Source organism: Cherax quadricarinatus, chromosome 26 (genome assembly GCF_038502225.1).
Source record: "Cherax quadricarinatus isolate ZL_2023a chromosome 26, ASM3850222v1, whole genome shotgun sequence".
Taxonomy (NCBI): Eukaryota; Metazoa; Arthropoda; class Malacostraca; order Decapoda; family Parastacidae; genus Cherax; species Cherax quadricarinatus.
In genome coordinates, this window is record NC_091317.1 from 30417211 (window position 1) to 30429908 (window position 12698).

At 40.7% G+C, this 12698-nt stretch overlaps 1 protein-coding gene across 6 annotated transcripts in view; it reads right to left on the minus strand.

Annotated features, from left to right (window-relative positions):
* The window catches only part of rho-5 (rhomboid-5), a 318955-nt gene that overhangs the window by 48620 nt on the left and 257637 nt on the right, over window positions 1-12698 (minus strand). For all 6 annotated transcript variants that reach the window (XR_008407475.2, XM_053780640.2, XM_053780642.2 and 3 more), the window contains one exon: window positions 9425-9586. Coding sequence is in view for 5 of the 6 variants with exons in the window: in XM_053780640.2 (XP_053636615.1) it covers window positions 9425-9586 (162 nt within the window). In the remaining variant the exon portion in view is untranslated. The remainder of the gene's footprint in view (window positions 1-9424; window positions 9587-12698) is intronic.

The following is a 12698-nucleotide window of genomic DNA, read 5'->3' on the forward strand; positions in this document are numbered from 1 at the left end:
GAAAAAAGTTATTTTCTCTCTATAGATTATCACACATAGCAGCATATGTGTAGAGAACCTAGGATAACCCAAAAAAAAGTCAACATAGCTTATTTTTAGTACCTGGCTTGGGATAGCCATATATGATTTTTGGTAAATATTCGATTCCCAGCGAGGGTAGAAACATTTGGTGTGTTTCTTTACACCTGTTGTCTATGTTTACTCATCAGTAAATGGGTACCTGGGTGTTAGTCGACTAGTGTGGGTGTTATCTTGGGATACTGACCTAATTTTCTTGAAATACTCTGCACAACAAGTGGCTTTCTATAGAGTAGTATGACACTGATGTCAGCTAGGACTGTATACCTTGTACATCTGTCTCACATCCCATCATTACTGTACAAGCGAGCGGCCCATGTCCTTTCGCATGCTATTACATTACTTTTTAACAAGTCACTAGAAACTAGCACTTTCCCAACACTACTCAAGACAGCAAGGGTTACACCAATACATAAAGGTGGTGACCCTACAGACGTAAACAACTATAGGCCAATATCAAACTTACCATTGCTATCCAAAATCTTCGAGGAACTCGTGGACAGGAGACTATATTCATTAATAATGTCACAAAACATACTTAACCCCTGCCAATTTGGATTCAGGAAAAATAAAAGCACTAATGATGCAATTATAAAAATGCTAGACCTGCTTTACACAGCATTGGAAAATAAGGAATTTCCGCTAGGAATTTTTATTGACCTAAGAAAAGCATTTGACACAGGAGACCACGGCATCCTACTCCACAAACTTGACCACTATGGTATAAGAGGCCATGCACTTGCATATTTTAAATCCTACCTCTCTAATAGGTATCAGTATGTCACCATTAAAGACACAGCCTCATCAATACAGCCACTTGATACTGGAGTTCCGCAGGGAAGTGTCCTTGCACCCCTGCTCTTCCTCATTTACATCAATGATCTTCCAAACATATCCCAACACCTGAAACCCATTCTCTTTGCTGACGACACGACTTATGTCACCTCCCACCCTAATCTAGCCACCCTCAACACCATTGTTAATGAGGAGCTGCTCAAAATATCAACTTGGATGACAGCAAATAAACTTACACTTAACACTGGCAAAACCTACTATATTATGTTGGGTAGCAGAGCAGGTGTTGCGCAACTTAACATTAAGATCGACAACACTCTAATTGCCAAACATAATGAGGCCAAATTCCTTGGCCTATACCTCGACAACAACCTAAATTTCAGCACCCATATCCAACACATAACAAAAAAAGTATCCAAAACGGTGGGGATCCTCTCCAAGACACGATACTACGTGCCGCAAACTTCCCTTCTCACACTATACCATTCACTTATATATCCATACCTCACCTATGCAATCTGTGCTTGGGGTTCAACTGCAGCAACACACCAAAAGCCAATAATAACCCAACAAAAAGCCGCAGTAAGAATAATCACTAAATCCCATCCCTGGCAACACCCCCCCCCCCCCACTCTTCATAGATCTAAACTTGCTCCCTGTTCAGAACATCCACACTTACTACTGTGCAATCTATATCTACAGGACCTTAAATTCCAATATTAACCTTGACCTAAAATGCTTTCTTGATAGTTGTGACAGGATCCACAGGCAAAACACCAGACACAAACATCTCTATGACATTCCACGTGTTCGACTAAACCTTTACGAAAATTCAATGTATTTCAAAGGACCTAAAATCTGGAACACCCTACCTGAAAACTCTAGAACTGCAGACACATTCATCACTTTCAAAACTACAGTTAGAAAACATCTTATCTCCCTGATCCACCCCGACAACTAACTACATGATAACCACCTGGTGGTTCACAATTACACTCACTCACCCACTGACTATAAACCCAGAAATACTAATCTTAATCTTAAAATAATAAATCCTAACTAGTCATAAGTTTGCCTATGATACTCCAATATAGACACTTTGTATTGTGCCAAAACAAAAGCATTCACATTGCTAAACTCACAAATTATGATGTAGTCACTTAGCCTTAATACCATAATCTGTAAGGGTTTAATGTTAAGAATTAATCTAAGTCTGCTCGAAATGCCTAGCCAAGCTAGGTGTCCTAGTGGCCCCCTCTGTAATTAGTATTTTATAACATATAAACCACACAATACCCAAAACCTTTAAACCCCACATTGTAACCCTTATAGAGAATAAACTTGAATTGAATTGAATGTACGTGTAGTAAATAAAGATATTATTTATTCTTATTATCACACCGGCCGATTCCCACCAAGGCAGGGTGGCCCGAAAAAGAAAAACCTTCACCACCATTCACTCCATCACTGTCTTGCCAGAAGGGTGCTTTACACTACAGTTTTTAAACTGCAACATTAACACCCCTCCTTCAGAGTGCAGGCACTGTACTTCCCATCTCCAGGACTCAAGTCCGGCCTGCCGGTTTCCCTGAATCCCTTCATAAATGTTACTTTGCTCACACTCCAACAGCACGTCAAGTATTAAAAACCATTTGTCTCCATTCACTCCTATCAAACACGCTCACGCATGCCTGCTGGAAGTCCAAGCCCCTCGCACACAAAACCTCCTTTACCCCCTCCCTCCAACCCTTCCTAGGCCGACCCCTACCCCGCCTTCCTTCCACTACAGACTGATACACTCTTGAAGTCATTCTGTTTCGCTCCATTCTCTCTACATGTCCGAACCACCTCAACAACCCTTCCTCAGCCCTCTGGACAACAGTTTTGGTAATCCCGCACCTCCTCCTAACTTCCAAACTACGAATTCTCTGCATTATATTCACACCACACATTGCCCTCAGACATGACATCTCCACTGCCTCCAGCCTTCTCCTCGCTGCAACATTCATCACCCACGCTTCACACCCATATAAGAGCGTTGGTAAAACTATACTCTCATACATTCCCCTCTTTGCCTCCAAGGACAAAGTTCTTTGTCTCCACAGACTCCTAAGTGCACCACTCACTCTTTTTCCCTCATCAATTCTATGATTCACCTCATCTTTCATAGACCCATCCGCTGACACGTCCACTCCCAAATATCTGAATACGTTCACCTCCTCCATACTCTCTCCCTCCAATCTGATATTCAATCTTTCATCACCTAATCTTTTTGTTATCCTCATAACCTTACTCTTTCCTGTATTCACCTTTAATTTTCTTCTTTTGCACACCCTACCAAATTCATCCACCAATCTCTGCAACTTCTCTTCAGAATCTCCCAAGAGCACAGTGTCATCGGCAAAGAGCAGCTGTGACAACTCCCACTTTGTGTGTGATTCTTTATCTTTTAACTCCACGCCTCTTGCCAAGACCCTCGCATTTACTTCTCTTACAACCCCATCTATAAATATATTAAACAACCACGGTGACATCACACATCCTTGTCTAAGGCCTACTTTTACTGGGAAAAAATTTCCCTCTTTCCTACATACTCTAACTTGAGCCTCACTATCCTCGTAAAAACTCTTCACTGCTTTCAGTAACCTACCTCCTACACCATACACTTGCAACATCTGCCACATTGCCCCCCTATCCACCCTGTCATACGCCTTTTCCAAATCCATAAATGCCACAAAGACCTCTTTAGCCTTATCTAAATACTGTTCACTTATATGTTTCACTGTAAACACCTGGTCCACACACCCCCTACCTTTCCTAAAGCCTCCTTGTTCATCTGCTATCCTATTCTCCGTCTTACTCTTAATTCTTTCAATTATAACTCTACCATACACTTTACCAGGTACACTCAACAGACTTATCCCCCTATAATTTTTGCACTCTCTTTTATCCCCTTTGCCTTTATACAAAGGAACTATGCATGCTCTCTGCCAATCCCTAGGTACCTTACCCTCTTCCATACATTTATTAAATAATTGCACCAACCACTCCAAAACTATATCCCCACCTGCTTTTAACATTTCTATCTTTATCCCATCAATCCCGGCTGCCTTACCCCCTTTCATTTTACCTACTGCCTCACGAACTTCCCCCACACTCACAACTGGCTCTTCCTCACTCCTACAAGATGTTATTCCTCCTTGCCCTATACACGAAATCACAGCTTCCCTATCTTCATCAACATTTAACAATTCCTCAAAATATTCCTTCCATCTTCCCAATACCTCTACCTCTCCATTTAATAACTCTCCTCTCCTATTTTTAACTGACAAATCCATTTGTTCTCTAGGCTTTCTTAACTTGTTAATCTCACTCCAAAACTTTTTCTTATTTTCAACAAAATTTGTTGATAACATCTCACCCACTCTCTCATTTGCTCTCTTTTTTTACATTGCTTCACCACTCTCTTAACTTCTCTCTTTTTCTCCATATACTCTTCCCTCCTTGCATCACTTCTACTTTGTAAAAACTTCTCATATGCTAACTTTTTCTCCCTTACTACTCTCTTTACATCATCATTCCACCAATCGCTCCTCTTCCCTCCTGCACCCACTTTCCTGTAACCACAAACTTCTGCTGAACACTCTAACACTACATTTTTAAACCTACCCCATACCTCTTCGACCCCATTGCCTATGCTCTCATTAGCCCATCTATCCTCCAATAGCTGTTTATATCTTACCCTAACTGCCTCCTCTTTTAGTTTATAAACCTTCACCTCTCTCTTCCCTGATGCTTCTATTCTCCTTGTATCCCATCTACCTTTTACTCTCAGTGTAGCTACAACTAGAAAGTGATCTGATATATCTGTGGCCCCTCTATAAACATGTACATCCTGAAGTCTACTCAACAGTCTTTTATCTACCAATACATAATCCAACAAACTACTGTCATTTCGCCCTACATCATATCGTGTATACTTATTTATCCTCTTTTTCTTAAAATATGTATTACCTATAACTAAACCCCTTTCTATACAAAGTTCAATCAAAGGGCTCCCATTATCATTATTATTATTATTATTATTATTATTATTATTATATTATTATTTTCTCAGTTGTTTGTTGGGTTATCTTACTCAAACTTGGGCAATGTATGATGGAAAGATACTTCTTTACGTACACTAAAAATGAAAGAAATCAGACCATAAATAGCGGAGTTCACTTTTCAGCCATTAGCGGCCACTTAGCGGTAAATTTTTGTATGGTTGTTATGGTTATACATTGGACCCCCGACATTCGATGGCATCGACATTCAATAAATCCGACATTCGATGCATTTTAACACAAAAATTTCACCTTGACATTCGATGGAAAACCCGACATTCGATGCGATTCGTATGAGACGTGTCCACGTGTGGCCTGAACTGCCCCGTGTGTGCGAGTGTTTACAAGCCAGCCAGTGTGCGTGCATCTAAGGATACATTCGGTACATTCTATATTATCACTTTTTTTGGTGCTTGTTTCTGCAAAATAAGTAACCATGGGCCCCAAGAAAGCTTCTAGTGCCAAGCCTTCGAGAAAAAAGGCGCTAATGACTATTGAAATGAAGAAAGAGATAGTAATTGCAAAGTACGAAAGTGGAGTGCGTGTCAGAGCTGGCCAGGTTGTATAGTAAACCCCAATCAACCATCTCTACTATAGTGAGCAGGAAAACGGCAATCAAGGAAGCTGTTGTTGCAAAAGGTGCAACTTTGTTTTTGAAACAGAGATCGCTAGTGTTAGAAGATGATGAGAGACTGTTATTGGTGTGGATAAATGAAAAACAGATAGCAGGAGATAGCATCTCTCAAGCGATCATTTGTGAAAAGGCTAGGCAGTTGCATGATGATTTGGTAAAGAAATTGCCTGCAACTAGTGGTGATGTGAGTGACTTTAGGCCAGCAAAGGTTGGTTTGAAAGATTTAAGAATCGTAGTGGCATACATAGTGTGATAAGGCATGGTGAGGCTGCCAGTTCGGACCACAAAGCGGCTGAAAAATATGTGCATGAATTCAAGGAGTACATAGAGGCTGAAGGATTGAAAGATGAACAAGTGTTTAACTGTGACAAAACAGGCCTGTTTTGGAAGAAATTGCCAAGCAGGACCTACATTACTCAGGAGGAAAAGGCACTCCCAGGACATGAGCCTATGAAAGACAGGCTTACTCTTCTGATGTGTGCCAATGCTAGTGGTGATTGCAAAGTGAGCCTTTATTGGTGTATCACTCAGAAACTCCCAGAGTGGTCAGGCAGATGAATGTCCTCAAGGCTAATTTGTGTGTGCTGTGGAGGGCAAACAGTAAGGCATGGGTCACTAGGGACTTTTTCTATGACTGGTTACACCATGTATTTGCCCCCACTGTGAAAAATTACCTAACTGAAAAGAAATTAGACCTTAAGTGCCTCCTGGTATTAGACAATGCCCCTGGTCATCCTTCAGACGTAGCAGAGCGACTTTACTGACTCAAGAAATCGTAATGACATGATTGCAAACAAACCAGTGGCTAATGCGACGGGCTGGAGTTTTGAGACTCTATGACCGCGGGTTCAATCCCGGCTGGGGGTATGGTTTCAGAGCGACTTTCTGCGGACATGAGCTTCATTAAGGTCAAGTTTTTGCCTCCTAATACCACTCCTCTCCTGCAGCCCATGGACCAGCAGGTCATTTCCAACTTCAAGAAACTGTACACAAAAGCTATGTTTCGAAAGTGCTTTGTAGTGACCACAGAAACTCAACTGACTCTAAAAGAGTTTTGGAGAGAGCACTTTAATATCCTCAATTGTGTAAACCTTATAGGTAAGGCTTGGGAGGAAGTGACTAAGAGGACCTTGAACTCTGGTTGGAAAAAACTGTGGCCAGAATGTGTAGACAAAAGGGATTTTGAAGGGTTTGATGCTAACCCTGAGAATCCTATGCCAGTTGAGGAATCCATTGTGGCATTGGGGAAGTCCTTTGGGTTGGAGGTTAGTGGGGAGGATGTGGAAGAGTTGGTGGCGGAGGACAATGATGAACTAACCACTGATGAGCTGCTAGATCATCTTCAACAGCAAGAGGCCACACCTGAGGAAACTGCTTCGGAGGAGGGGAGAGAGAAATTGAAGAAGTTGCCTACTTCAAAGATTAAGGAAATGTGTGCAAAGTGGCTTGAAGTGCAAACCTGTTTTTTATGAAAATCACCCTGACACAGCTACTGCAAGCCGTGCTGGTGACTACAGTGGACCCCCGCATAACGATTACCTCCGAATGCGACCAATTATGTAAGTGTATTTATGTAAGTGCGTTTGTACGTGTATGTTTGGGGGTCTGAAATGGACTAATCTACTTCACAATATTCCTTATGGGAATAAATTCGGTCAGTACTGGCACCTGAACATACTTACGGAGTGAAAAAATATCGTTAACCGGGGGTCCACTGTATTACACTGACAATGTTGTGAACCACTTTAGGAAAGTCATAAAGGAACGAGAGGTACAGGCCTCTATGGACAGATATGTTGTGCGGCAGAAGTCCAGTGACTCTCAAACTGGAGGCCTGGTCACAGACCGGGCTGCGGGGGCGTTGACCCCCGGAACTCTCTCCAGGTAAACTCCAGGTCCTAGTGGCATTAAAAGAAGAAGGGAAGTAACCCCAGAAAAGGACTTGCTACCTCAAGTCTTAATGGAAGGGGATTTCCCTTCTAAACAGTAACAACTTCGACACTCTTCCCTCCTCCCATCCCATCAATCATCACCAGATCTTCATTAAAGGTAAGTGTCAATTATTCTATTGTTATTAATGTATTGTTATTGTTGGTATTGTAATTATTTTATTGCATTAAACTTAATATTTCATGTGGTAAATTTTTTTTTTCATACTTTTAGGTGTCTTGCACGGATTAATTTGATTTCCATTATTTCTTATGGGGAAAATTAATTCGACTTTCGATATTTTTGACATTCAATAGCTCTCAGGAACAGATTAGTATCGAATGTCGAGGGTCCACTGTATTCTCATTTTTTCGGTCTCATTTGATAGAATGAAAGATATATTACAGAAATAGATATGATTTTGATTGCTTTCATGACGAAAAGTACCTTGAAATTGCGCTCACAGTAGCAAAAATGTTCTATTCTTTAGCGAATCTGAGGAGTAAACGAATGACGTCACCGTCCAATACCTGTCCGCCTGCCAGTCAAAATTCCAGTACAGAGTCAAGAATGGCTTGACATTATTTATACAATTATTACAATAATGCAGCAGTCTGCATAACAGTAAATCTTCTATTTTTTTGTGAATAAAAAAATTCCAAATGAAAAGCAAGAGTAATATATGAGGGGCTTGTAGCCGTGACTAATGAACAGAGAAAATGTTATTTTAGTGCCAGGAATGTCTGCATTGTTTATTCTGGACCCTATTTTGAAATTGGAATCTGCTGAAATTTGTGTGAAATTGGCCAAATTGCCAATTTCTGACCACTTTATTGGGTAGCTGAAATAAGTGAATAGGCGGTTTCTTGTACTCAGTTGACAGACTAGAAGTAAATAAGTTTATTCAGGTATACACAAATACAGTTACATAGATTATCATACATAGCAGTGCACGTATAGAGAACCTAGGATAACCCAGAAAAGTCAGACAAAGTGACTTATTTCCAGTACCTGGCTTGGGCTTGCCGTATATGATTTTTGGTAAATATTTTTTTTTTTCTTGGTTGTTTGTTGGGCTATCTCATTGAAACTTGGGTAATGTATGATGGAAAGATGCTTCTTAATGTACAACAAAAATAAAAAAGATGGACGATAAATAAGGGAGTTAACTTCTCGGCCATTAGCCGCCTCTTTGCAGTATATTTTCGTATGGTTTTTATGGTTGTATTCTCATTTTTTTGGACTCATTTGATAGAATGGAAGATATATTACAGAAATAGACATGACGAAAAGTACCTTGAAATTGAGCTCAAAGTACCGGAAATGTTCGACTTTTGCCGATGTTCAATGAACTGTGTAAGTCAAGTTGGTTAATTTTATTAAGTGTATTCTAACCTAACCACTCTGTAATTCGGCAAACTCAGTAATCCGGCACACTACAAGTCCCAATGATGCTGGATTTGTGATGGAGGACCTGTATTAACATTGTGTATTATAGCTCTAAATGTTGCCACGTGAAAATAAAAAAAGAAAGAAATAGTAATTGTGTAATTTGACTTCCCAAGTCTGTGTGTAAATCAGAGCCACTACGTTCCATCTGACCCAAATGGCACTAAACCTGTAAGGGTAATACACCTCTGCTCACCAGAAAGATAGGAGAATACTTTTACAATGCAACTATACTGTATGTAGTCAAGAGTTATATAATCCAAAGGAAGGACAGTGGAAACTGCTAGTGAATCAGACAATCATTGTAAAATGATAAAAGAAAAAAACAACTGAAAAGGCACTCTTCATAGTATTATTGTTAAAGTGTTTCCATGGATAATTGATGCTACATGGGATTAATACACAATGTAAAGACAAACAATGAACAGCTTACCGAACATTCTCTCCGTGATGACTGCACACAACCCGAGTCATCATTTCGTATGCAACACCCGGTTTCTCTCTCCGCTCTCCGCTGTTCTTCAACGTGACGAAATATTTTTTCATCTTTTCTCATACATGGTGCAAACTTAGCTCCAAGGTGTATAAGATCAGCCTGTAAAGCAGAAACATTTGAAGAAAATGAACTTGTTACAGATTATAAATACATTACTGTACATCCACCTGGGTGTTGAAAAATAATTGCAATTTAAGAAAAAATGATAGAATTTGCAATCAAACAATGATGTAGAATCACTCTGTACATATTTGTATAATAGTTTGTGATACATGGAAACACTACTTCCACTCACTATACATAAACTTTAATTTACTATGTATAAATTGTTTGTTAAGACTCGTGAAACACCTGGACATCTGTATTCCAAAGATGTTTTGTCGGCCAGCGGCTTTATCATTTTATCAAGACTAAGGCAGTGAAAACCATCTACCAAGGCTGAGGGACTGATGTCCCTATCTTGTTCTGCCTACCATTTATAATCTCAACATTGATCTGAAAAAGTCCAGTTAACTGGACTTGAGTCCTGGAGGTGGAGGTACAGAGCCTGAACTCTGAAAGCCGGGTGGGGATATTGGAAGTTTTGAACTGTAGTCTTGGTGCCCCTCTGGTAAGATAGTGATGGAGTGAGTGATGGTGAAAGTGTTTCTTTTTTTCTGGATGACCCTGCCTCAGTAGGAGGGTTTGTTAAAAAAAAAAAAAAATAGCTGGCAAAACATTTTCAAAACTTGTCAGTACTGCATATCACTAATATAATGATATATCAGATATATCAGATCACTTTCTAGTTGTAGCTACACTGAGAGTAAAAGGTAGATGGGATACAAGGAGAATAGAAGCATCAGGGAAGAGAGAGGTGAAGGTTTATAAACTAAAAGAGGAGGCAGTTAGGGTAAGATATAAACAGCTATTGGAGGATAGATGGGCTAATGAGAGCATAGGCAATGGGGTCGAAGAGGTATGGGGTAGGTTTAAAAATGTAGTGTTAGAGTGTTCAGCAGAAGTTTGTGGTTACAGGAAAGTGGGTGCAGGAGGGAAGAGGAGCGATTGGTGGAATGATGATGTAAAGAGAGTAGTAAGGGAGAAAAAGTTAGCATATGAGAAGTTTTTACAAAGTAGAAGTGATGCAAGGAGGGAAGAGTATATGGAGAAAAAGAGAGAAGTTAAGAGAGTGGTGAAGCAATGTAAAAAGAGAGCAAATGAGAGAGTGGGTGAGATGTTATCAACAAATTTTGTTGAAAATAAGAAAAAGTTTTGGAGTGAGATTAACAAGTTAAGAAAGCCTAGAGAACAAATGGATTTGTCAGTTAAAAATAGGAGAGGAGAGTTATTAAATGGAGAGTTAGAGGTATTGGGAAGATGGAAGGAATATTTTGAGGAATTGTTAAATGTTGATGAAGATAGGGAAGCTGTGATTTCGTGTATAGGGCAAGGAGGAATAACATCTTGTAGGAGTGAGGAAGAGCCAGTTGTGAGTGTGGGGGAAGTTCGTGAGGCAGTAGGTAAAATGAAAGGGGGTAAGGCAGCCGGGATTGATGGGATAAAGATTTTTATTTATTATCACACCGGCCGATTCCCACCAAGGCAGGTTGGCCCGAAAAAGAAAAACTTTCACCATCATTCACTCCATCACTGTCTTGCCAGAAGGGTGCTTTACACTACAGTTTTTAAACTGCAACATTAACACCCCTCCTTCAGAGTGCAGGCACTGTACTTCCCATCTCCAGGACTCAAGTCCGGCCTGCCGGTTTCCCTGAATCCCTTCATAAATGTTACTTTGCTCACACTCCAACAGCACGTCAAGTATTAAAAACCATTTGTCTCCATTCACTCCTATCAAACACGCTCACGCATGCCTGCTGGAAGTCCAAGCCCCTCGCACACAAAACCTCCTTTACCCCCTCCCTCCAACCCTTCCTAGGCCGACCCCTACCCCGCCTTCCTTCCACTACAGACTGATACACTCTTGAAGTCATTCTGTTTCGCTCCATTCTCTCTACATGTCCGAACCACCTCAACAACCCTTCCTCAGCCCTCTGGACAACAGTTTTGGTAATCCCGCACCTCCTCCTAACTTCCAAACTACGAATTCTCTGCATTATATTCACACCACACATTGCCCTCAGACATGACATCTCCACTGCCTCCAGCCTTCTCCTCGCTGCAACATTCATCACCCACGCTTCACACCCATATAAGAGCGTTGGTAAAACTATACTCTCATACATTCCCCTCTTTGCCTCCAAGGACAAAGTTCTTTGTCTCCACAGACTCCTAAGTGCACCACTCACTCTTTTTCCCTCATCAATTCTATGATTCACCTCATCTTTCATAGACCCATCCGCTGACACGTCCACTCCCAAATATCTGAATACGTTCACCTCCTCCATACTCTCTCCCTCCAATCTGATATTCAATCTTTCATCACCTAATCTTTTTGTTATCCTCATAACCTTACTCTTTCCTGTATTCACCTTTAATTTTCTTCTTTTGCACACCCTACCAAATTCATCCACCAATCTCTGCAACTTCTCTTCAGAATCTCCCAAGAGCACAGTGTCATCAGCAAAGAGCAGCTGTGACAACTCCCACTTTGTGTGTGATTCTTTATCTTTTAACTCCACGCCTCTTGCCAAGACCCTCGCATTTACTTCTCTTACAACCCCATCTATAAATATATTAAACAACCACGGTGACATCACACATCCTTGTCTAAGGCCTACTTTTACTGGGAAAAAATTTCCCTCTTTCCTACATACTCTAACTTGAGCCTCACTATCCTCGTAAAAACTCTTCACTGCTTTCAGTAACCTACCTCCTACACCATACACTTGCAACATCTGCCACATTGCCCCCCTATCCACCCTGTCATACGCCTTTTCCAAATCCATAAATGCCACAAAGACCTCTTTAGCCTTATCTAAATACTGTTCACTTATATGTTTCACTGTAAACACCTGGTCCACACACCCCCTACCTTTCCTAAAGCCTCCTTGTTCATCTGCTATCCTATTCTCCGTCTTACTCTTAATTCTTTCAATTATAACTCTACCATACACTTTACCAGGTACACTCAACAGACTTATCCCCCTATAATTTTTGCACTCTCTTTTATCCCCTTTGCCTTTATACAAAGGAACTATGCATGCTCTCTGCCAATCCCTAGGTACCTTACCCTCTTCCATACATTTATTAAATAATTGCACCAACC